Raw genomic sequence first — 22,934 nt, 5'->3', positions numbered from 1 at the left:
GTTGAAAAGCCTTCACAAGAAGTGTCTTATACCGTGTTAGCCTTTAGCTCCCTGGATTCACATCAGTGTGTTTTATATTTTATGCGTTTATGTGGAGATGTCTGTTGATCTGGATCACACTCCCCGGTGTCTGCTGGTCTCCGATCGGTCCAGTTTCCTTCATGAGAAGAACCGGATCAACTCCCAGGTGGAGCAACTCAATTTCAACTATAAGGTGAGTCCGTTAGCATGTTAGCATGTAGGTGCCGCATTACGACTCGAGTCGTCTGACTGTCCAGTTAGAGTTTCCGGAGCCTCCGAGCACCGTCAGTTAGAACCAGGTCCAGTTAGAACCAGGTGTTCCTTATCTGATGCAGACGAACACTGAAAATGCGTTAATGCTGTGAACGCAAATGAAGAAATGACCTAAACATTGGAAATGGAGGGAGTTCATAAAGACAGCTGGATGATACTCAGCATGAGTATCCTCCACTTGATCAACTCCACACAATTAAAATTGATCCAGTGTCCAATGCCATGGAAGCAGGGAAACTAAATTACTCTTTCAGCTCTCTTTAATAATCTGCCTAGCAGCGGAAGATAAAGTCCTTAAACGTTTAAGTAAATATGCTGCTGAGGAAGGCAGAGTGTCTGTGATATCAGTCCTGTTCCCTCCTGTTTGTTACTATGACCCTTTAACAGGGACCTTTTCATTCAAATCTCTTGTCTGGTTTCACCTATGCAGGTGTCTCTGTTGCTACCTGAGTGTGGCTCCACCCCCTCTCACCTGGATTCTATGTTGAACAATTTCAGCACTTTCTATCTGATCAGGAAGTTGCCCATATATGAACTGTTGGATAAACGCTTCCTGGAGACAGCCGTGTACCAGGGTAACACATGTTTACTGCATACAGCACCAGACAGACTCACCTGAGAGAAACGCCTGTTACCTGACAGACTCATCTGTACACTGACTGCTCCTGTGTTACAGGTTGTGTGTATGGTTTGTCGTACAGGACCAGGATAGATGAAGATATCTGTGTCGCTTTGATGCCAAATGGTAAAAACCTTTTACCTGACTACATCACTCAGACTCTACCTGCCTTAACCTGTCTGTAATTGTCTGTCTCTACCTGACTCTACCCTGTCTGCCTGCAGGACATCTGTGCCTCTCTCTGGATAAAGATTCCTTCCAGGTTTTGGGAGTTGAGGGAAAAGCATCAAGATTCAGCCACAGGACAAAGAGCAGATATGGTCTGAACACTGATAATGTCACACACCAACTTGTCAGATGACCTGTTCAGGGCCTGTTAAAATCAGTTTGTGTACTTTTGTCCTGCAGTTGTGTCTGTTGACATGACTGAAAGCAGCATGGTGCCTGGTGGGCGGGGCTACCTGAGACTTCTCACAGGTCTGAAGTCCCGGCTCCCCCTGAAGAGTGACTTCTTGCTATCGCATCATCCAGGTGAGATTTACTGGCATTTTATATCCCTGATCCTCTACTATTATTATTATACTCTTAATATTACCCATAATCCCCTGCTGTCTACCTACAGGGGGCGGAGCCTCTCTGCAGGCCCTCCTGTCTCGTTACGATTGGTCGGAGCATAAACCAGAGGTCAGCACTCATGCTTTGACCTGCCTGTCCTGTCCTACTCAGCTGACTTCTATCCCACCTAATTTTGACCCCCACAGCTTCCTGGAGTGGCTCGGAGCCGTGGATGCCGACATTAGCTGGTGATGACTAGTTTCTATGTACCTGCTCTGTTCTTACACCTGTCAGACAGGAATCTGAACTCGTCTTCTCTTCTTCTCAGTGAGAACTCATCCTGCAGCTTCCTGTCTTCGTTGGCCTGTCCTGAACCAAAGACTATGCTGAGTCAAGCTCTCAGAGTCTCCGTCTGTGGACTGCTGCTCCCTCAAGATATCCTCCGGCTCATCCAGGAGATCAGGTGAGCCTGAAGCCCTAATGCCCAGGAAACATGTGAAGCACTGTTATCCTGAACGGCCTGTATTCTTCACCTGTTCTCAGGTGTTACCTGGACCAGCCTCAGCTCCAGTCCTGGGTGGCCCTGACAGTTCATGGCTTTGTAGACAGTCCAGTGTCATGGGGGGGGCGTGAGCATGGAGCCCTGAGAGGAGGAGAGAACTTCTACACCCTCCTCATGGGTGAAGACCACACCTACCACTTACACCTGGTTACAGGAGCACATGACACCTGTCCACCCTGATGATATCATCATCAGGCTATGTTGCTGTGTTTTTGTTAGGTGTTTTTTTTCTTTTTTTTTACTTCTGGAATAAGGTTTTGTTTAGAAACTGGTCTCAGGTCAGTTCTGATTTAAAGTAAATAAAATGTGAGTTGGATGAAAATGGACTACCTGCTTGTTAACGCTACACCTGAACCAACATGGACTCTCAGTCGTCACACTTCCACTCAGGTGACCTGATAAAAGCTCAGTGGTCAAAGATTACTATGATCTTACAAAGCACATTTATAACTAAGACAAATGAGACTATTTGACACACAGGATAAGATGGAGTAACACTCCATATCCATCAAGTGCGACATGCTCAAGATGAGCCATCAGTACCTGTTTACCTGATCTAACAAAACAAACAGGACCGTCAGACACTTTCACTCTGTCCAGTTTTCACTTCTTTTTAATTAATTCATTTTTTTTTTTTTTACAAAAACAGGTGATTTAGAAAAGTTCTTTATAAAGCCTTGACTGTCTTCAGTGTCTAGTCACAGGTAAACCCTCGTCAGCTTTGTGATCAGATGTTCCCACTGTCAGCAGCTATTTGGAATAGGTTACACTGAAGAACTGGGAACCAGCTGATTTGAGCACTCAGTGATTTACGTGGTCTGTTTGATCAGGTCCGTGTTGGGGACAGTACTGTCTTCACTGTCCAGAAGTTCACTCTTAAATCTTAAAATCATTAAATCACAACCCCCTAGCTCTCCAGTGTCTCAGTAACACTGAATTATTTAGAGATTGCTAGAATCACTGACAAAACCTTTAATTACTAATCCCCAAAGTAGCTGACATGAACATTCTCACTTGTTACAGTCTTAATGTTAATGATAATCTAAGAACAAACCACTGGCCGAAGGATTTAATTAACGTCAGAGTGTTTCAACAAATGAATAGGAGGATGTATTAACCTGGGAGAAATCACCTGCCACTTAATCACATGACCACAGGTATTTTCCCATGACTCATCACTGTTTAACGGCCTCTGAACCACCACAGAAACCTTCAGGTCACAGCTCGATGCTGGTAGAATACACAACTGAAGGAGTTTCAAAAGTAATGTATTTTAAATTTGAATCAAAACCCTTTTGCTTGATCACAGTCTGAGGGTTCTGGTTCATCCCTGTCAACACAGAAATTCAGTCAGCCTAGCTTAGCACATTGACCGGAAGCAGGCGGGAATAGCCAACTAAATGTCTTTTGAACAGGTTCTAATACAGGCTTTCAATTGTAATTTGCTTTGTTGTTAACTGTGCAAGCCACACTAACAATATCACAGAACCCCTCCCTGAACTTTAAAGTGATTAATGGTTTCACAAATGTGACTTGTGGAGTTCCACATGGTTCTGCTCTGGATCCTTCTGCTTTCTGAAAGGATGGCAATGCCTCCAGTTTTTGTTCTAAGCTAGGCTAAACCAATGCTGGAGCTGTTGTCTGGACACAGAGGAGACAGTTTTCCTGTTACACCTGAGAACTGCAGGAACCGCCCACTGAAATTATAAATTAAACTGAATCTGTTGAGTCACTGCCGTAAGTTTAGAAGTGCTGAGTCGTCAGACCAGTCCTAGTGTTGGTGCAGATCCTGTTCAAGAGTCAGCAGAGGTTGGTTCCCCTCTGCAGATACTGCAGAATGGAGTCAGTTCCCTGTGATGAGCCCCACACTCTCTTCAGGGCTTCACACTCGCGTTCATTGGCCTGCTCAAGGGCACAGCGGCTGGTGCTCCTCATCAGGGCTTTGGATTCCCGCAGGACCTGCAGGACAGGAAGTGGAACCAAGGCCTGACAGAAAACCACAGAGGAGTAATGACTGACTAATAGTGTGTGTGTGTGTGTGTGTGTGTGTGTGTGTGTGTGTGTGTGTGTGTGTGTGTGTGTGTGTGTGTGTCTCTCTAACCAGGGAGTCCACCATCACCAGCTCTTTGATTCGCAGCATCACTTCCTGTGTGAAGGTTCCAGGCCACAAAACCTGTGACACCAAACCTTTAGAGCACGCCTCCTGCGCTGTCAACTTTCTGCCGCTCAACAACAGCTCGTTAGCCTGGAACAGAACAGAACCATTAGTTCTACCTGGAAAATTAAGATCATAAAGCAGTGATGTAATGAAGTGGCACACTGACCGAGGCGAGGCCCATTACACGGGGGAAAGTGAAGGACGAGCAGCCGTCAGGTGTCTGGCCATAGGCTGTATATGGCGTTTGGAACCAGGCCTTCTCATTGGCCCACACCACATCACAGAGCGGCAGGATGGCGGCCCCGAGGCCCACAGCTGGCCCGTTGACCGCTGCCACAATTGGCTTCCTGAACTGGATGAATGTGTTGACAAAGGTCCTGATGAAGAGTGAACAGAGGTCAGAGGTCAACACTTAAACCAATGACATTACACAGGTTTTCTGGCAACTACAGTGGACATCACCTGATGGTTTCAGCCATCTTGATGCTCTCCTTCTTCCTGTCATCTGTAAGGCGTCTGATGAAATACAGGAAGTCAAGACCACAACAGAAGAGACTGCCAACAGCGCCAAGTAACACCAGTTTACTATCATCTGATGCTGCTGTTGCCATGGCACTCTGGATCTCCTTCATGACCTGACAAGGAGGAGAGACAACCATAACCCTGACAATGGTCCAAGGATGACAGATGACGTCGGGGGTGTGGTCTGTTGGAACGAGGACTTACCTCAGGGTTGAGTGTGTTGTTCTCTGAGCTCTTAGTCGACAGCAAGATGTGAGTGAAGCCGTCCTGTTTCTTCACCACAATGTCACGGTAACGGTAAGCGCTCTCCGTCTGTCGAACACTGAACCTCAGACGTTTGTCAAAAGCAGAACGTTCCTCCAGACGTCGTTTTCCTGTCACAGTGGTTGCCCCAGCAACAGTACTCTGCACCCCTGACATCCCATTTGCAGCAACAGCCTCCATTAATGCCAAATTACCTGCAAGAGAAAAACTAAAATCAGACAGACACTGCCCCTCTCAGATAGGCTTAGGTGTTGGCCAATCAGTGACCTTTGCACTCACCTGTGCCACTGAGGGACCGCATGGCAGCAGGTGTGATGGGAACACGGGGCGGTGGAAGAGGGTTCTGGCTGCGGGGTCTAGTCCCCATGCGAGCCCTCTCCTCTCCAGGGCCCAGCTGGACCCCTGCAGGTTTCTCCAGCAGGGCAACCTCAGGTGGGACCAGGTGAGCCTCCTGGGCTCCAGGCTCCAGGCTGTGAGCTGCCTCACTCGGCGATTCCTCCGAATCCAGGCGACTGTTCATCGGACTCTTTGGAACCAGGATCTTGATCCCGGTTTTTGACAGATCCATGCTGCGGCGGGCTGAGCCTGCCGGAACCACAGACATTAGGCAGCCACTGAGCCTGCAGGCTAGTGGGGGCTGTGGAAGTCCAATGGAGGCAGGGCGGGTCGGTCCCACCAGGGGGGCAGGAGCTGGATCAACAGGAGGTTTCAACTGATCAGTGAGTCCAGTTAGACCACTGCTGGTGTCATTGTGAGATGGCAGCCTGCAGGGCGACCTGTGGGAAGAGCTGCAGTGGATGCTGGGCGAGCTGCGGGTGGAGCGCAGTAATGTACAGTCCCTCTGGCGATCAACGTATTGGCGGTTGAACTCGTGAACGTAAATCATACAAGTGGACAGGTGACTCTCAGGCTCCCAGGTGTCCTCCTCTGAACCGTAACCCCTCCACCTGACCAGATACTCGACCTTACCCTTCCTGTTCTTCCTCTTATCTACAATCCTCTCCACCTGCAGGAGAAGCAGAATCGTTAGTCAACCCTTTCAGCAGACATGATGTCCAAAATCAAAAAGATCTCACTTGGTTTTAATTCAAAAGTTTAAATCAGTTAAACAATAAATCAATAACGCAACCTATGAATGAGCAGCTGTTTAGGGAATAAATTAAGTCTGTGGCTCCGTCTCCTCCTTTCAGACACTTGCAGTTTCCTGTTAGGAAATTAAAGTTCGGGATCAATCGCCTATGCAAGATCAGTGTCCATCGTCATTAGGAGGCAACTGATTGGTCCTGGTCCCATAGAGACCTTATCCCAACAGATGCCTAATTCCAGGAAATCCTGAGCGGGTGTAAGACCAGGTGCAGCAGATCCTGGTCGGTATGAAAGTCAAAGGTGAACACAGGACTTCGATGGTTAGTGAAGGTCTACAGGTTCACTTTCCTCATATTTAGTCAGTGAAGCTGATATGGACAGTTTCTTTAAACTTAGGACAACAATAAATATCAAAATTATTTATCAGATCTCGAATCCTCAGACAGCTCCCAGCCAGTTGACCCGGTTGACACGGCTAACTGCGGCTACGTACAGCAGCTACTCCGGTCTGTGGGTTTCATCTGCCCCGGGAAACCCAATCCGGAGACTGGACTCTGACCCCTCCAACCGACCTGACCCATTTCAGCTAGACTGACCCCCAAACTCTTTGTTCAGCGGTTCAACAACTTCACCCAAGCCTGCCATTAGCAACTATTAGCACGTTAGCATTAGCTCGCGTCACCTCGTAGAACTCCTCCGTAGCCATGGAGACTGTGCGCGCACGGTGAGCTTCCAGAAGCTTCTTCAGATGAGCATCAACATGAGAGACAGGTGAGTCTGGAGTCCTGCTCACCTGGGCCCGACAGTCCGGCTTGAACCAGCGCGGTGGTCACTTTATCCCTGTTGACTAGCTGTTAGCACATCACCAGCTCAATCGAAACATCCGGTCTGACGGCTGACTTTGAAAGTAAAAGCACTGAACAGCAACGGACCGTAATAGTTAAGTTTCTTCAGGCATAGGATTGTATTCTGTTCTATTAGTTTTATTTACTACTGTATTTAAGTTTTTATTGTTTAGAGGTAAGACCCATCCAAACGAATAAAACGCCATGAATATGACATTTGACAATATAAATGTTTTGTGGCCACAAAACAACAAAAATTTGGTTATGAACTCTAGCCGTCTTTTCTGTTGATTATATGTCACTGTAATTTACCAATAATTTATCATATGATTGATCAAATTGAATATTTTAACAACATGGAGGATTTGCTGCACTTTAAATCATAAAACCTATGGCCGAGTATATTTCAAAAAAGCAAGCTAACAAAGTTTCTCAATGAAATTATGACTTGTTTGTATAAAAAGTAAAGGAGGAATTGGAATAGCACACTGGGAAAATTTTAATAGTATTAGCATAGTGAGATATGAGGGAATTTCTCTTTTAGTGATTTAGTTCAATGCGACATTAAGAAAAGTGGCTGGAAAGTTTGATATTACATTGTCATCAACAATTAACTCAATGAATATGGCAGGATTAGAAGACTATATTCAGGTTCAGTCCCTTCAGATTTTAGATTTTCCAATTCATTTATCATTTTTTTTTTTTGTTACCAAGTCTCCAAATATTCAGAATCAGTTCAACCTCAGCTAACTATATCTGTGACTCAGTTCAGACTCTGTAATTGGATAGAAGCTCAGAAAACAAGAATTAACTACAAACACACTCTGAATGTTTCCTTTTTTTTATCTTTATCTGATCAGGATTCTGCTCATTCTTTGGAGCAGTAATGATGAAAAAATCAGCTCCATATATCTTCTTGTCTTTATTCTGTCAACACAATAAACTCAGGCCAGCATACAGGACTGATCCAGAGACTTTGACAGCCAGGCCTCTGAATGAGACACTCTGACTGGCTGTGACATCACCCACCAGAGCCAATAGGAGTATGTAATGTAGAGATGTGACTCCAGACGTCACTATCAGATGGAGGATGAGAATGGATGGATGAATACACAGAGGGAGTCAGAGAGTCAGACTGATCCATATCTGATCAGTTTATCACTGAAGTCAGTTTCAGATTGGACAGATCAGCTGATTCTGCAGTTTAAGGAGGAAATGGGAAGAACTGTCAGGAGGAGTAAAACCTCTAAAGACCAGCTAATGGAGGAGAAGACACTTCCTATGGACTGGAGGGTAAAAAAAATCTAATCTTAAAAGACTCCTGATATCGCCCAGTTCAGAAGTTTAGATGCTTAAATTATGGTAAAAAGAGACAACATCACAGTGACAGCGACATTCTGTTGTTTTACAGATGTGAATGATGTGTCAGTATGTTTTCTTCTTCTGTGGTTTAAAGGCAGCTTCACCTGTTCTCAATTAGTGGGAAACGTGACATCACATCAACCATCAGGATTTTGTCATGGTGATGGTCAACATACTCAGCTAATCAGTCCTGAGATTTTCATTAAACACCAATAGGCATTCAGGTGCATCAGTTTAGTGTGGTATTGTGTCAGTATCAGTCCTGGATCCGGGTGGTCCTCCTCAGTTCTCATCAGTCAGACTTCTTGCTGGTCAGTTTGTTGTGGTGCTGCGCGGGAGGAGCTAACAGTCTAATGTTTTCCTCATTGTCTTTGGCACATTGGGCTTTACGAAAGAGGTAACAGAAGAGGGCGCCAATGGCAAGAGGGAAACCGACCAGGAAGCAGCCGAGTAGTGGTGCTTGTCTGAACACTGGCTAGAAAGTTGGAGGAGGGAGAAGTCAGAGGTCACAGAAGAGATGGACAGTCAGGTAGACAGGAAACAAGACTTACCATCAGCGTGTCCTTGGTGTTGTAAACAAACCGTCTGAGACGCTGAGCAACACCATTTCCTCCCTGACCCTGGAAACAAACAGACCTCAGTGACTCAATCAAATGGCAACCCCCCACATAAGTCTGTTCAAACTAACCTGGATTGTTCCATTTAGCACCCCATTCAGGAAGTCCATCAGCTGGCGCTCTGTCTCCACACCAGCTGGTGGCACAAAGTAGCCATCGTTGGCGAGATTGACCACAATGAGTGACGGCACGGTGACCTCACTGAGAACAGAGATGGAGACATTAATGAACAGAGGTGGCATGAGAAGACTTCAGCATCTATAAGTACTTACCCCATTACCAGCCCACTGATGTAGTCACTGTCCTCCATGACCCCAAAGTAGAAGCTTCTGAAACACAGCATAAGCTTTTATTTTGTTAAAGCCGCAATGAGACATTGTGACAGAGTTCTGATCTACGGAAAGCCAGATGGGACACACACTGTCTCTGTTTCCACAGCAATCACCTGTTGACGTCACCAGGTGAACTATACCTGGACTCTGTCCTGTGGTCTTTACAGCCAATACATTTGAACTATATACATTCACTGAGTGAAGAGGAAGCTCTGAGCTCTTTCACTGTTTGTTTGAGCAGCATGATGTTCTGATTATTGAAGCACTGTCTTCATCATTGAATTCTCTGAAACAAACTGTCTGTGATTATTAAACACCTGGTGTTGCCCTGGAAACAAAGACACTTGGCCTTCAACATATTCCATACTGACCGGCTGTAGAGATGCCTGTGGTTGGCAGATACTCTCTCCACTAATCCTTTATACCTATATAAACATACAGGAAGCAGGAAAAACATCACAGGAAATCAGTTCCAAACATAATTGTCAGTGTTTGCATGAGTGACAGTTACCTGAGACTTTCCTCACATTGTTTCTTCTCTTCCACCAGCACCAAGACCACAAGTTTACCTGCAGGAAAGAAGATGAAGCTATGTCTCTGACATCCTTCTGACATCACTCTGACATCATGATGGACATTACCTGACTCTCCCATGGCGTACAGGGTGTAGCTGTCAATTTTGAAGTAACTGGGGAAACGTTCTCTGTTGATCCAAGTTTTCAGATCACCATCGAGTTTCTCTGAAACATGAGGACAGTTCCTTCATAAGAGCAAAGTCTCAAGGTCACCTGACCAATCACCTGACTACCTGAGGACACCTTAACAGAAAAACCCATGGTTAACTGCCTCAGGGGAACCAGCTTCACAGTCCAGTACAGGACACTGGTCTAGCTGACATCGTGCAAAGACCTTTTGCTCTCTTGAGTGAATGTCACTAAAGTTTAGACCAATTTCCTGTCTCACCGGTGTAGGTGAAGTAGGTTCCATCTTTAAAAACCACCACAGCCGGCAGAGAGGGCATAGAGATGGCCTGAAAAACACAGGCCAGGTCAATAATAAGCAGGAACACATCACCACATCTCTACATCACCCACAACCTGCTCTATGCTGGACCTGGACCTATCATTGGCTCTGGACCTTTCATTGGGTCTGGCCTGGACCTGACAACCCCCAAACCTCATGTTCCACCTTTGGTAGGATGTCTTTGGTAGCAGAGAAGAAGTAAGTGTGGGCAATCAGCTCCTCCGCTGCAGAGGTGTAGTTCCCCTGGAAACATGTCAAGATTGGTGATGCAAGAGATCAGATCAGATCCAATCAGGTCAGCTCTTTTTGTGTGTGTGTGTGTGTGTGTGAGTGAGGGAGTGTGTACCTTTAGCTGTGAAGTGGCTCCGACATAAACAAACATGACAACATGGCGGTTCATAGCATGTTGGAAAAGTTGCAGACTGCTCAGAGATCGAACCAGTGGCCTGCATGATACAACACACACTGACTGTTTCACCAAACAGCTGATCCACCGTCAGGTTAAAGGTTAAAGTTAAGGCTAGCCATCAGCTCTGGGTTTCACTTACCCGCTAACGCGATGAGCGAAGTCTATGATTCCATCTTTGGTTCTTGGTCCAGAATAATTATATTTCACACCTTTTTTCAGCCTGAGAACAGAACAACCATCTGTTAATCATTGTGAATTCCATCAGAAACCAGAATCTGGATCTGACTGGTCGATGTGCATTTATGTCATGGCAAAGACCTACATTAGGATGGCTGGATAACCTCTGACCCTGAACTCTTTGGCCAAACCTGCAGGAAAAAAAAAAAAAAAAAACACACATCTGCTGTGACCTCTGACCTCTGGGGCAATTTTTATAGTTTAACTGAGCTGTGTCAGTCAGTCTGGTGTTGGCAGTGCTTTTATGTTGATAATATGACTGACCGGTGTGGGTGGTGGCATCTGTTTTGCCGACATTGACAAGGGAGCCCTGACTCTTTAGTTCTGATCCAATCTGATGCCAAACTGGGTCCAGCTGTTTACAGAAAGTACACCAGGGGGCGTAGAACTGCAAAACAAATACAACACAGTCACTGACACAACTGCACAACTTCACACACTATACACACAGTGAGGGACTATTCAGACCTCAGTTTGTCTTGATCTGGGACACTGCTGCTCATCACATTATTTAATACTTATCTGTACTTTTTTCCACCTAATCTTTACCTACTTATAACCAATTCACTGTTTTCTCTCTTTGTGTTTTTTATACATACACTTTTACATTATATCTATATTTTAAGCCTTTACAAATTTCTACTTATATTTCTATTAAAATTTTGTTAAATGGTCTGTCACAAAACAGATTTCCCTTGAGGATTAATAAAGTGTTTCAGTCAGTAAAGAAGGGAACAACTGGCTTCTTCTTTTGGGCTTGTTTGTTGTTTGAACTTGATCTGCAGGAAACTAGAGACTGATGAGGAACAATGTGGTCCAGGCTTAAGCCACGGAATCTGAAGACTGAGTGAAGCCCAACTGTCCACAAGATGACTTCTGTGACCTTCACTGACTCTAAACCCCATGAGAAGAAGGCTGGGGAGAATGCTAACCAACCAGAACTACAAAAAACAACTAATGTTCCACACTCAAGACCCAGGAGAGCCAAGGAGAACAAGCAGGATTGACCTGTAGCACAACAAACTCCCTCAATGAGGCATCCCGAAGAAAAGAACTTCCATCTAATAGTCAGCCTGACCTAATTGGTTTAATGCCCCTCACTGCTTGGGAGGGGTGTATATCTATACATCATTTCTTTAAGAGCCCCCCCACTGCTGCTCTGCTTTGACCACACACTTACTTTTATGAGCCAGGTGTCATCAGCTGCACGGGTCTCCATGAAGCTGAAACACATATTCCATCCAATCATCACACTGCTGTGTGATTCCTGAGACATGTTTATCCATCATTCATGAAAATCATTATTTATTCATTTCAGCAAGTAACATATACCAGATAGCGTGAAATCCACCACAATCATCCATCTGTCCATTTTTATCATTCATTCCATGTTCTAGTCTTCATTTCACTTCACATGACCTTCATCAACAGAATTTTTTAACTTCCTGTTTGAGTTAACATTAACTAGATGTCATTAATCTTGGTGAACTAGAACTTTCATGTGATTAAACAGACATGTACAAGGGGAAAATTTTAATACATATTTTAAGACTCACGAATCATCCAGCTCCTCCACGAAGGCTGACACCAACGACATACACAACAGCACTGACAACACAGGGTGGCAACACATTAGCAACACAACTAGTTGAAACAAGCATCAATAAAACAGCTGTTCTGATCGTCTTTTTTATTTCCAGCTGAAGAATCTCTAAAAAATGTGAAGGTCGCACCTGAGAGCAGGACCAGGCTCCTTGTTTCCAACATGTTGACTGATGCTAACACACAACTAATCTGATTAGTTGAGATTAACGGCTTACATTCAATCCACTGAGACTTTATTGACTGCAGTTTGACATGAACAACAACTCATGGCTCCAACTGGTTGTTGGCTAAATATACACTGAGCAACGATTGAATGTGGCAGTTGTCTCAGATCTATGGACTGCAGTTAGATAATGAATCAACATCTGGACTAGATGTGACCTGACAGTTGCTGTCTAATAGGTGAGGGTTAGGGTTAACCCACGGGTTAACTCTGAGGTTAATGAGCTTTTAAATTCAGTGAGTTCAATATTTGTTTTCATCTGATGAAAAATGGATGGAAAAGAGACACTCATAGTCCTGGACTTGGTCTTACTGAGGAGCAGCAGATATTGATGCCTCTTTGAAGCCTTCAGTTTGTTTCAGGGTGGTGCAAGGGGTGTCCAGGGGGCGGAACAGGCCTTACTCAGTGTGTTGTCGCCAGTGAAATCATCGCTGGTTTGATGGGGTAGCAGCATCAGAGTCAGTGATAGTAACATTGACTCAGTAAAAGAACTAAAAGGACTGCTGTCCATCATCACACTTTTGATTTTTATTCATTCATTCATCTTCTACCACTTTTCTGTTTCCAGGTAACGGGGGTTCTGGAGCCAATCCCAGCTCAGGGCGGGGTCACCCTGGACAGGTCTCCAGTCCATCACAGAGACAGAGACCAACAACCACTCAGACCTACAGACAATTTAGAGTCACCAATGAACCCAAACATGATGTCTCTGGGGGCCCCAGGTCAGGAACCTCTCTCCCTTCCTCCCCCCTTGCATGAGCTGATAAGAACCATGCTTCTTAAAAATCCCTGTTTCTCCCAGTTCTGAGCATTTATACTGCATTTACTAACCATGTTCTGCCAAAGTCTCTGTCTCTCCCAGTTCCTCTCCTCATCCTGCAGGTGGTGACTCATCTCCATCCCATGTTCCTGCAACACCAGCTGGTCCCATATTTCATGAATTCTGTACTACAGCTCAACTTCATGTGGCAACATGTTCCTGCCTAGACCCCCCCCATGCCTCTCTCCCTCCAACTCTCAACCCAACCAGTCGAGGTAGATGGCCGCCCCCCTTGAGCCTGGTTCTGCCCGAGGTTTCTGCCTCTTAAAGGAAGTTTTTTCCTTGCCACTTTTCACTCTGAATCTCCTTCTGATGACATCATCTTCTGGGGGTTTCAGGGAAACACAGAGAACAACCCAGATCCAACAGTGGGGACCTAAACATACCCATCAAAGCATGAATGGAGAGATAACAGGCGACGGGGGGTCACTTAGAGACAGAACCAGAAGCTCAGCTTTTCTTTTTTTTTTTATTTCCTTTTAAAAAAAAACATTCAAACTTCTGTGACATCACCACTGAGTTAGTTTATGCTCTGTCATCCCCATCCAGAGTCAAAGTCAAATCAGAGTGCCCCATCAGTTGCATGATGTCGACGGACGTGTCTCAGCAGCAGCTGACGGTCTGGACTGGAATACTTGCACTGTTGGCATGGAAACACCTCACCCGTGTGGTGACGGCGAGCGTGGAGGTCCAGACTCTTCTTCTGGATACTGAAGGAGATGCAGCATATTACTATGACAACGAGAGGACATAAGAGAGAGAGAGAGTGAATGTGAATGTGTGTATGTGTGTTACCTGCTGTAGTCACAGTGTTGACACCTGTACGGTTTCTCCTGACTGTGCGTTCGACAGTGTCTGAGCAGAGAGCTGCGATCGATGGAGGCGTATGGACACTCAGTACACCTGTACGGCTTCTCACCTGATGACACACACACACAGTCCTCAAGTGTCCTCTATGTGTTTGTTACTATGTGTGAGTTCTTAGGTGTGTTACCTGTATGAGTCCTCAGGTGTTGCAGCAGTGAGGCCTTCAGTCTGCTGCTGTAGTGACAGTGAGGACAGGTGAAAGGTTTGTCTCCTCTGTGGACGCCCAGGTGACGCCTTAGCGTCAGCTTGGATGAGAACTTGCTGTGGTCAAAAAACAGTGCAGCTGAATCAACCAATTACAGGCTGACAGGTCAGCCAGCTAACCTGAGGGGCTGTGGATTGTGGGAAATGTAGTACCTGTGACACAGAGAGCAGCAGAGACCTGTCTTTCCTGTGGTCTCTGCAGTTGTTTGCACAGGCTTTTTCTTTTCTTTAGTCTTTCTTCTGTTTCTGTTTCTTCTGTTGTTCTCCTTCTTCAGGGTGGCACTCACTGATGGAGCCGTCTGAGGTTGACAGGTCTGGCTGGAACATTGCAACAGACACTGTTTCATTGTGGAGATGTCTGCTTGAACCTACGCAGGTTCTTAATGAAGTATTGATTCTTTACCTGTCTGTATGCCCCACCTCCTTCCCTCTGACTTGCCCCATAGGAAGGTCCCTCCATGCATCTATAAGAATCAACATGTTGTCACTGTCATAGTTGGTTATTGATTATTGATTATCACCAGATGCAGCTGAACTCTGACCTGAGGGTGTGGCATATTGATGCATTTGGTGGTGATCGTTTTGTTGTGCAGCATTCTTCTTTTTCTCCTTCTCTTCCTGCCTCTTCCTCCTCTTCTTTCTTCTCCTGCAATGACCCCTCCAGTGCAGCTCCAGCTCATCCCAGCTGTCAACTGTCCAGCTACAGCGGACACAGCTGAAACCACCGGCTGCTCGGTGGGACCGGATGTGGATGTCCAGCAGTCGCCGTGAGGACAATGTCACAGGACACAGGAAACACAGCAGCCGCCGTCTTGAAGGTGAAACATTTATCTGCGTCTCTGTTCTGTTCGGCTTCAGGCCAGCAGTCTGGGGGAGGCCAAGGGAGTCTGCAGGTTGAGAGGGCTGATGGGAGGGTTGGGAGGATATGTGAGGGGGAGGAGGAAGACGAGGTTGTGGCCTGGGGGCTGAGATGCGGCACAGACCAAGAGTCATGAGGTGGGCAGACTGAGCCATCTCCTCCTGGGTGGTGGGGGGGTCGACGGGACAGGACAGATCCACTGAACCTCCCTTCAGGGGGAAAATGGAGGAGTCCTCCCCCTCTTCCTCAAACAGAGTGCTGACCTGCAGAGGAAAAATAGGAATATGAAGTCCTAACTTGTCCTCAAGTCCAACACACCTAAACAATAGGGTACCCCCTGCCCCCGATGATTGTTGTGATGTCACAATGAAGTTGTCACAGTTCTAATACACACCCCCAAGGCCTGCCCACCTAAGTCAGCTATTTTAAACACTACTGGACAGTATGTGTGTGTGTCAGTGGTTGCCTGGTGTGTCACCTCACAGGTGTGTGCGACCTGTAGCCCCCCCGCAGTGCTGATGTCACAGGTGGATGGGCTCATGTTGTCCAGCATGTTGTAGAACAGGAACTCCTCGTCCTCGTCACTCTGCTTGGACAGCCGATAGGGTGATGATCCCCGCTGTAGTTCTGCCTCTTCTCTGCCCCCTTCTTCAGCTTCCTCCAGACAGGTGAGGGCAGGAGGGCGGTGCCTGAGAAGCAGGTGGCTGCTGATGGAGGTCTTGAGGACACAGGTGAACTGACAGAGTTTACAGCGATAAAGCTCCACCAGGAAGGACTCAACCAGGGCCCCTGACCCCCCAGGTAGACCCTCCACCTCCTCGCAGTACAGACTGGAGCTCACAGTCCCGCCCACGACCTGCAGAGTCACAGGGCTGATGTCGCGATACCGCTGCTTTATCGATGACATCACTTGGGTGCAGCACAGCCTGCATTGACTGAACAGTATCTGGATCTGACCTTTAATCACTGTAGGTGTAAACAGAAAGAAGGAAACAGAACGCATGAAACATCCACAAACATCATTATTTTTTATGAACCCTAACCCGAACAATAAACTTTGATTAAATCATCCACACATGAGAGCATCACCAAGAAATATCTTTATGTATTAGTGTCAGAATGAATGATCAAAACCTGTGAGTTAACATGCTAAGCTAATACCAGCACCAACATGTGTTTGTGTACGTCAGCTGTTTTCCTGTTCATTGTCATTTCTGTGCGGTCTCTCCTGACTGGCTCCTCAGTTCGTACGCAGTGAGAACATCTCGGAGTTAAAGTGTAACTGACCTCGTAATTTTTTGTGCAGCTTCTGTTCGTTGACATTCAACGAACTTCCCGTTTAAACCGGCTGCCTCATCATTTGTTTTAGGGGATTTCGATTTTAGTCTTAACATGAAAATGTGCCCCGTCTGGAAGCGAGTCCGGTCCGATCGTCTGAAACTCCCTCGTTGCTTCCTGTTTACTTCCGCTCCTTCTTCTTCTACGGTCTGAGCGGCTACACGCCGCCCCCTAGAGCCGGAGGAGCAGAAGGAGCACTGAGGCGCTGTCCTGGACCAGACTTCAGGTCTGTCATGCAGGGCTGGACATGTCCGGAATCTCTTTTTCTTTTCGGGTTTCACTCCCAGAAATCCACCACCACCTGAGATCAGTGGTCTCAGGGAGCTGGTTATAATCTGTAATAGAACCAGAGTTTTCATCTAGTTCGGTCCCCATTCACATAAAATGGACGGGGTTTGCTGCACCAATCTGACCATGAAGAAGGCACAAAGAACAACAGAATTTACAAAGGAGGAGCAAACTATAACATTAATTTAATATGAAGACCAACAATCTACAGTTCAAGCAAAAACTAACACATCAGGATCAGAGTCACAAATGGACAACAAAAACATCAACATGGCAATGGCAAATCATAACAAAATCACTTCAAGGTCAGGGGTCCATTTGACGAAAGAGGTTCAACGCACTCCAAGTGTGACCTTGAACTCTGAGTTGGGATTTTCCAGTTTCATAACATCTGATTTGAGTTCAATCAGCTCTGAGCAGGTTAACTCTGAGTTCAGCATGGCACCATGATCAGAAAAAGCCAACATTAATGGAGGCCTGGCACTAGATTTACCATGGCAACATCTGAAAAAAATAAGACTTTTCCAGTCTAAAATTAGAAATCACCCGCATATTTGTAATGAGTTTGCACAGATTTTGGGGGGAAAAGAAACACAATTACAGCAGTTTTAATGAATAAATAAAGAGATGCCTTTATTTAACTTCAGGAAACATGGTTATGTTTCCTCAAGTGTCTGCCTCTCCCTGTTATTTTCCTCTTTCTCCCTATCCTCCCTATCCTCATCCTGCAGGTGGTGAATCATCACTACCCAATATTCCTGCAACGCCTGTTGCTCCCATATTTCTATGAACTCCATCCAGTATCATGCTCTCATCTCTCCCTACTCTACCCAACTTTAACCCCCTTGTCATATTATAGGTGAGAATTTGTGGGACTGTGTTGGATTTCCCATTTGTTTCCATTTAGGTTCAAACCGGAGGACTTGGAAGCAGTTTAAAATGAAATATAAGAACATATTTCAACTTAGGCTGTATAGACACATATGAGCCAATCGCCGACCGGGAAAACAAGTTATTTAGTAAGATGTAACAGTTATACGCCTATATGTTTTATTGTGCTCATTTTTATAGACATATTCATTTAGCTTTTATGAGTTTTTAAGGCAGAATCAAATCTATACTGTTGACACGAGTGTTTTAAAGGAGGAAGACAACTGACTGAAAGTGTCCAAAGCTTTAGGCTGCTGACCTATCCCAGTCTGCTGCTCTCTCTGAGTCCTGCACAGACCAGGACATTTTGTCTCCACATTGGTAATAATATGTGCAGCATTACATGATGTTGACAGTGCTGAGAAAGAGAGAGATTAGTTGTGGTCTTGTGATGTAGTTTTTGACACTTTGAGACAGAAGTCTCATGTGTCCCCAAATTAATTCTGTGGATGGACTACATAATCAGCCTCATTTTATGAACGAGCAGTGATGGACTTGTGAGTGTTATCAATGCAGCCCATCATTTTGGGTAATCCTCAAAGAAACTGACTAATCGATTAATCAAATAATTAACTAATCCCAATGTTATTAACTGAATTTAATTTATAATCATTAATATCAATTCATTCACTTACAATACATTCATTTAAAAACATTTCTGGCTCTCTAAGGGAGAGTTTCCAGGAGAAACTCCAGGTTTCTTGAAGGAAATCTACTGCTGACGAGGTTTGGTTCACAGACTCAGTTACCATATTAACTGATTCAGAGTTAAAGTTGCCTTTCTGAAATGGAAAACTCAGAAAAAACAAACAAAAAAAAATAATAGTAAAAAAAAAAATTTATTAAATAAAAAAAAAAAACTCAAGAGAGTTCCTTTCAGCTCAGGGATTTTCCAAAACCTGCTTTCTGAAATGCCCTCCAGGTAATTACTCTGCAACACGAAGAAGTAGATGGGACATCACTTCCTTTCTGCCTTGTTGAAACCTCAGACTGGCTTTCAATTAAAATGATCAAACAACCCGAAGGTGTGTGTTTGTGTTGATCTGCAGTAACACAAAAACCAAAGTCTGCAGTGTGTTTGACAGAAGGAGCACGACAAGGTCACATGACCTGGTTGTTTTTAACAAGACAGGAAGTGTGTGTATCAGAGAGAGACAGAGAGAACGAGAAAGGGACGTCATCAAAACAGGAATCAGCCACATTGCGTGACAAGCTGTGACTGTACTCCCTCACACACACATACACTGATTATTGTGTTGTGTGTTTTCTTTCTAAAAGGAAGTGGACAAAACCCAAAGAGAACTTGATGTTTAGTTTGTTCAACCACAAGGACCTCAGTACTACAACAATTACAACTGATACTGTGTGTGATATTTGAAAACTACGGGTATGGAAAGCCCAGTGGTTCATTTCCCTGCACATGTTAATCTGGTAACTGGTTTCAATTGTTAACTAGTCAGGTAAAAAAGCTTGGATTTAATGAGAATAAATTCCCCACCCAAATATGTTATTTATTACCCATAATTTTCTACATGAGTGTAACTAAATTAATATATTGATAGTATTATTATATTTTATTATATTATATTATATTTTGGACTTAATTAGTGATACAACAATGATCACTAAGACTTCTAGTTGCGCCGATCGCTAATGAAGAGGTGGGCGGTAAGATAAATAAAGGCTGTCTATTGGCTCTATAGAGCAAATGAAAAACTGTCAAAATCTCTGACCGATCAGTTTACTCGACCGCATGCCCGATAACTTAAGGAACGCCATCTAGTTAACAAGTAGCTGTGTATTACCGCCAACACGCCATCTAGTTATTGTAAAAATGCTGATTAGTAATGAGTCTATGGAGACCATACTAAAACTAGTTAAAGTCTTTCTAGCTTACTGATTCCACATATTTTCTTCCTAGTCAACTACTGAGGAAAAGAGCCAGTGGTAACTTGTGGACATTCGTCTCACAATTCAAACACTGCCTTGACCATGTTGGTACTTTGGCCAACTAGTTAACTGTGATGTTTTAACAAGAGTTGACGAGTTGTGTGCATTAACTTCATGAATTAACAATTAGTTAACAATGAATTATGAATATTGTGATTGTTGTTCATCTCAGTGTAAATGTGTAGCTGCAGTCTGGATTCCACCATTAAAAACCCCTTAATCACCACAGAAACCCATTTAAATCCCTGAAAATATCCCATGAGGGTCAACTAGGGTTTCTATTGTTTGTCCAGCACCTAGTGGAGCTGTAAATATCTGAAATCAATTCAAGTTCATTAATTAAAGCACAATATCTGATCAATCTTTCATGAAATCATCCATCAGGGGTCTGCCGCTTTAAAGGGAAAGTCAAGAAGCCCTTACCATGTTTCACTTCTTTAAGGGTTTTTAGGGGCATTATTATTTGGCAGAATGGAGGGAAGATGGATCTCTGTGATTGGCTCAGCTGTGAGCTCCTCCCATTAACTTTTGCTCTGACTCGTCTGTGGTTTAACGGGCACAACAGACACCTGATGCAAGACAGACACGAACAAAGTCAGAGACGAGAGCAGAGACAATCAACCGTAAGTCAGCATGTGTGGTGCATCTGTGAAGTTGTGGGTGTCTGTGTGAGTTTTTAGTGTGTGAGTCTGTAAATCTGTCTGTGTCAATCAGTGTGTCCATGTGAGTCTTTGGGTGAGTGTGGGTGTTTAATGTGTTAATAGTTTCATGTGTTTTTTGTTTGCAGTGAAAGTCCTTGAGTGACATAAACAAGTGTGATCACATGACCTCTATCAATGACATCATGAACGTCACATTGTTCCCCACCGAGGTAAGAAGATTATGGATCATTGATTGTTGATCAGACTGATGATTTAGAAGTAGGAAGCTGGTAAATTCAGGTGTTTGATGTCTTCCTGTTAGGACCCCTCCTCCATTAGCTCCTCCCACACCACTGACTATGACGACGACTATGAGAACCTGATGTGTGACCGTGAATCTGTGCGGGCGTTCAGGAGTCAGTACGAGCCGCCGCTCTTCTGGATGATTTTCTTGGTGGGTGGAGCCGGGAACCTGGCCGTGGTGTGGATCTACCTGAACTTCCAGCGGCGGCTGAAGACCATGTCAGACGTGTATTTGCTGAACCTTGCAATAGCAGACCTGCTGTTCCTGACCACACTGCCACTGTGGGCCCATGAAGCATCACATGGCTGGACCTTCCCCCCAGTCCTATGTAAGCTGAACGCCGCCCTCTACAAGGTGAACCTGTACAGCAGTGCCCTGCTGCTCACCTGTATCAGCGTCGACCGCTATGTTGTAATTGTACAGACAACCAAGGCCCAAAACTCAAAGGCGGAGCGACGCCGCTGCAGCCGGCTGGTGTGTATTGGAGTGTGGATGCTGGCGCTGCTGCTCGCCCTGCCTGAGCTTGTGTTCGCCACCACTGTGGAGGTGGACTCACTGCAGAATTGCAGGATGGTTTTCCCCACCCACCTGGGTAACCGCACAAAGACCCTGGTCTTGTCACTGCAGGTGAGCATGGGCTTCTGCCTACCCTTCATCGTCATGGCGTTCTGCTACAGCATTATCGTGTCCAAGCTGCTTAACACCCGCAGCTTCGAAAAGCACAAAGCCATGCGTGTCATCCTGGCGGTGGTGGTGGTATTTGTGTTGTCACAGCTGCCCTACAACGGCGTGCTGGTAATGGAAGCGTCAGAGGCCTCCAACATGACGATGACAGACTGCGAGCAGATGAAGCGCTTCGATGTCACTGGGCAGGTCCTGAAGAGTCTGGCCTACACGCACGCCTGCCTCAACCCCTTTCTCTATGCCTTCATTGGCGTACGCTTCCGCAATGACATGCTGCAGCTTTTGCGTTGTCATCGCTCACCAGTTAACAAGAAACACCTGAGCAAGACCAGGAGCTCCACCCATGTTACAGTGACATCAGAGAGTGACACCTCACATGCCATGTCTCTGTAGCTGCCCCCCCCACTCCCAAGTTGCTTTAAAATCCTTGAATGGGCTTGAAGGTGTCCTTGAGACCTGATCTTTCTTTGGACATTTTCATGACTTTTGTTGCTTTTCAAGACTTTCTTAGCTCTATATGTGACTTTGTTTGGAACTTTCCAGGACTGTTTCAAGGACTTTCCAGGACTTACTTGAATGCAAAATGTGAAATTCTTTTTGGACCACAAACTGTGTGATTTTTAGCTGCTGTTGTTGGAGCATTCTGGATCATGTGACCCCTGTTTCCCTGCTGCTTGAATAGGAAAGGCATCACATGAAGGAATGAGGGGCCTTAATCTGAGCCAATGCTGTGAGATCATGTGACTTTATCTGTTTTCTATTTGTTGAATAAAAAGTTGAACCTTCACTGTCAGACTGTGTACATGCTAACAGATGCTAACAGATGTCTCAGGCTGTGTGAATGTTGAGGAACGTTAGAGTGTGACAGGAAGTGTGTGAGTGGTGAAGAAAACAAAGTCACACTTGTTTCCTCACTTTCTTTCTCCTCTCTTCCTGTTTGTTTTCACTTTGTTCTGCAAAATGGTTTAGCTGTTACCATGCAACACGCAGAGCAACACATCACCCTTTGCTGTGTCCACTGTGTTGTGTGATAGTGTGTTGTTGACAAATGTTGCGCCTTCAAGCAGTTGAACGCTGTGTGTCTGAGAGTGTGTGTGTTAAAAGACTTCCTGCTCACACAGGATAAACCTCAATGTGTCTGACAGTAAATCTGAGATTTCACCTAAAACACTGAAGCGGAGATTTCAGGGGTTTCCACGGAAACACTCAGTGAGCCATAACAGCTTGTTGTCATAGTGACAACAGAAAATTGGTTTCTGTTTTGTCCTCAAAATGAGTCAAATGAACCAATTTTTGAAGACTCTGTTTGCATATGTCAAACATATGTCCATTGTGG

At 45.1% G+C, this 22,934-nt stretch overlaps 5 protein-coding genes across 12 annotated transcripts; 2 read left to right on the top strand and 3 right to left on the bottom strand.

Annotated features, from left to right (window-relative positions):
• Nucleotides 1-97: 97 nt before the first annotated feature.
• On the top strand, nucleotides 98-2,509 carry rpp40 (ribonuclease P/MRP 40 subunit). The gene is made up of 8 exons (XM_029524554.1): nucleotides 98-214; nucleotides 725-869; nucleotides 971-1,039; nucleotides 1,138-1,233; nucleotides 1,322-1,444; nucleotides 1,536-1,716; nucleotides 1,797-1,931; nucleotides 2,012-2,509. Exons 1-8 carry the CDS (start codon nucleotides 98-100, stop codon nucleotides 2,208-2,210), a joined length of 1,065 nt encoding a protein of 354 aa, XP_029380414.1. The 3' UTR covers nucleotides 2,211-2,509.
• A 131-nt stretch (nucleotides 2,510-2,640) lies between these two features.
• On the bottom strand, nucleotides 2,641-6,944 carry cdyl (chromodomain protein, Y-like). 7 transcript variants are annotated; one of them, XM_029524549.1, is made up of 8 exons: nucleotides 6,743-6,934; nucleotides 5,599-5,980; nucleotides 5,242-5,553; nucleotides 4,915-5,168; nucleotides 4,651-4,823; nucleotides 4,355-4,565; nucleotides 4,132-4,275; nucleotides 2,641-3,989 (listed from the first exon to the last, which is right to left on the bottom strand). In XM_029524549.1, exons 1-8 carry the CDS (start codon nucleotides 6,764-6,766, stop codon nucleotides 3,831-3,833), a joined length of 1,659 nt encoding a protein of 552 aa, XP_029380409.1. In that variant the 5' UTR covers nucleotides 6,767-6,934; the 3' UTR covers nucleotides 2,641-3,830. The 7 variants fall into 7 exon arrangements, with proteins under 7 accessions (XP_029380409.1, XP_029380411.1, XP_029380412.1 ...); XM_029524551.1 differs by having other exon boundaries at nucleotides 5,242-5,594; nucleotides 5,688-5,980; XM_029524552.1 differs by having other exon boundaries at nucleotides 4,915-5,113; nucleotides 5,250-5,594; nucleotides 5,688-5,980.
• A 1,615-nt stretch (nucleotides 6,945-8,559) lies between these two features.
• Nucleotides 8,560-12,652, bottom strand: LOC115058125 (protein disulfide-isomerase TMX3-like). Its single transcript, XM_029525439.1, has 16 exons — nucleotides 12,619-12,652; nucleotides 12,442-12,493; nucleotides 12,066-12,108; nucleotides 11,150-11,273; nucleotides 10,971-11,016; nucleotides 10,788-10,868; nucleotides 10,586-10,685; nucleotides 10,405-10,482; nucleotides 10,180-10,246; nucleotides 9,858-9,956; nucleotides 9,728-9,785; nucleotides 9,588-9,641; nucleotides 9,157-9,213; nucleotides 8,956-9,085; nucleotides 8,819-8,887; nucleotides 8,560-8,742 (listed from the first exon to the last, which is right to left on the bottom strand). The coding sequence occupies exons 1-16, from the start codon at nucleotides 12,650-12,652 to the stop codon at nucleotides 8,560-8,562; spliced, it is 1,275 nt and encodes a 424-aa protein (XP_029381299.1).
• Nucleotides 12,653-14,005: 1,353 nt separating this feature from the next.
• Nucleotides 14,006-16,900, bottom strand: LOC115058085 (gastrula zinc finger protein XlCGF57.1). Of its 2 annotated transcripts, XM_029525392.1 has the most exons (8): nucleotides 16,751-16,900; nucleotides 15,942-16,429; nucleotides 15,147-15,726; nucleotides 15,008-15,068; nucleotides 14,758-14,922; nucleotides 14,528-14,661; nucleotides 14,329-14,452; nucleotides 14,006-14,243 (listed from the first exon to the last, which is right to left on the bottom strand). In XM_029525392.1, exons 2-8 carry the CDS (start codon nucleotides 16,368-16,370, stop codon nucleotides 14,096-14,098), a joined length of 1,641 nt encoding a protein of 546 aa, XP_029381252.1. In that variant the 5' UTR covers nucleotides 16,371-16,429; nucleotides 16,751-16,900; the 3' UTR covers nucleotides 14,006-14,095. The 2 variants fall into 2 exon arrangements, with proteins under 2 accessions (XP_029381252.1, XP_029381253.1); XM_029525393.1 differs by lacking the exon at nucleotides 14,329-14,452 and having other exon boundaries at nucleotides 14,006-14,265.
• Nucleotides 16,901-20,517: 3,617 nt separating this feature from the next.
• On the top strand, nucleotides 20,518-22,385 carry ccr9a (chemokine (C-C motif) receptor 9a). The gene is made up of 3 exons (XM_029525055.1): nucleotides 20,518-20,592; nucleotides 20,757-20,840; nucleotides 20,933-22,385. Exons 2-3 carry the CDS (start codon nucleotides 20,793-20,795, stop codon nucleotides 21,989-21,991), a joined length of 1,107 nt encoding a protein of 368 aa, XP_029380915.1. The 5' UTR covers nucleotides 20,518-20,592; nucleotides 20,757-20,792; the 3' UTR covers nucleotides 21,992-22,385.
• Nucleotides 22,386-22,934: the final 549 nt, after the last annotated feature.

This window comes from Echeneis naucrates, chromosome 17 (genome assembly GCF_900963305.1).
Source record: "Echeneis naucrates chromosome 17, fEcheNa1.1, whole genome shotgun sequence".
In the NCBI taxonomy this organism is placed as follows: domain Eukaryota; kingdom Metazoa; phylum Chordata; class Actinopteri; order Carangiformes; family Echeneidae; genus Echeneis; species Echeneis naucrates.
Note: the sequence above shows the minus strand (reverse complement) of the source record. Positions and strands in the feature narration are given on the sequence as shown.

Coding starts and splice junctions, on each gene's coding strand:
- LOC115058125 (XM_029525439.1), bottom strand. CDS start 12,652: ATGTTGGAAACAAGGAGCCTGGTCCTGCTCTCAG. Junction 10,869..10,970: donor GGTTATCCAGCCATCCTAAT/GTAGGTCTTTGC, acceptor TTCTGTTCTCAG/GCTGAAAAAAGGTGTGAAAT. Junction 10,686..10,787: donor TTCGCTCATCGCGTTAGCGG/GTAAGTGAAACC, acceptor TGTATCATGCAG/GCCACTGGTTCGATCTCTGA.
- LOC115058085 (XM_029525392.1), bottom strand. CDS start 16,370: ATGTCATCGATAAAGCAGCGGTATCGCGACATCAGCCCTGTGACTCTG. Junction 15,069..15,146: donor TCAATATGCCACACCCTCAG/GTCAGAGTTCAG, acceptor TGATTCTTATAG/ATGCATGGAGGGACCTTCCT. Junction 14,923..15,007: donor GAGGTGGGGCATACAGACAG/GTAAAGAATCAA, acceptor GCAATGTTCCAG/CCAGACCTGTCAACCTCAGA.
- cdyl (XM_029524545.1), bottom strand. CDS start 6,766: ATGGCTACGGAGGAGTTCTACGAG. Junction 5,981..6,742: donor CTACGGAGGAGTTCTACGAG/GTGACGCGAGCT, acceptor CTTCTCCTGCAG/GTGGAGAGGATTGTAGATAA. Junction 4,276..4,354: donor GTGTAATGGGCCTCGCCTCG/GTCAGTGTGCCA, acceptor GTTCTGTTCCAG/GCTAACGAGCTGTTGTTGAG.
- rpp40 (XM_029524554.1), top strand. CDS start 98: ATGTCTGTTGATCTGGATCACACTCCCCGGTGTCTGCTGGTCTCCGAT. Junction 1,234..1,321: donor CAGGACAAAGAGCAGATATG/GTCTGAACACTG, acceptor TTTGTCCTGCAG/TTGTGTCTGTTGACATGACT. Junction 1,717..1,796: donor GTGGATGCCGACATTAGCTG/GTGATGACTAGT, acceptor TCTTCTTCTCAG/TGAGAACTCATCCTGCAGCT.
- ccr9a (XM_029525055.1), top strand. CDS start 20,793: ATGACCTCTATCAATGACATCATGAACGTCACATTGTTCCCCACCGAG. Junction 20,841..20,932: donor TCACATTGTTCCCCACCGAG/GTAAGAAGATTA, acceptor TCTTCCTGTTAG/GACCCCTCCTCCATTAGCTC.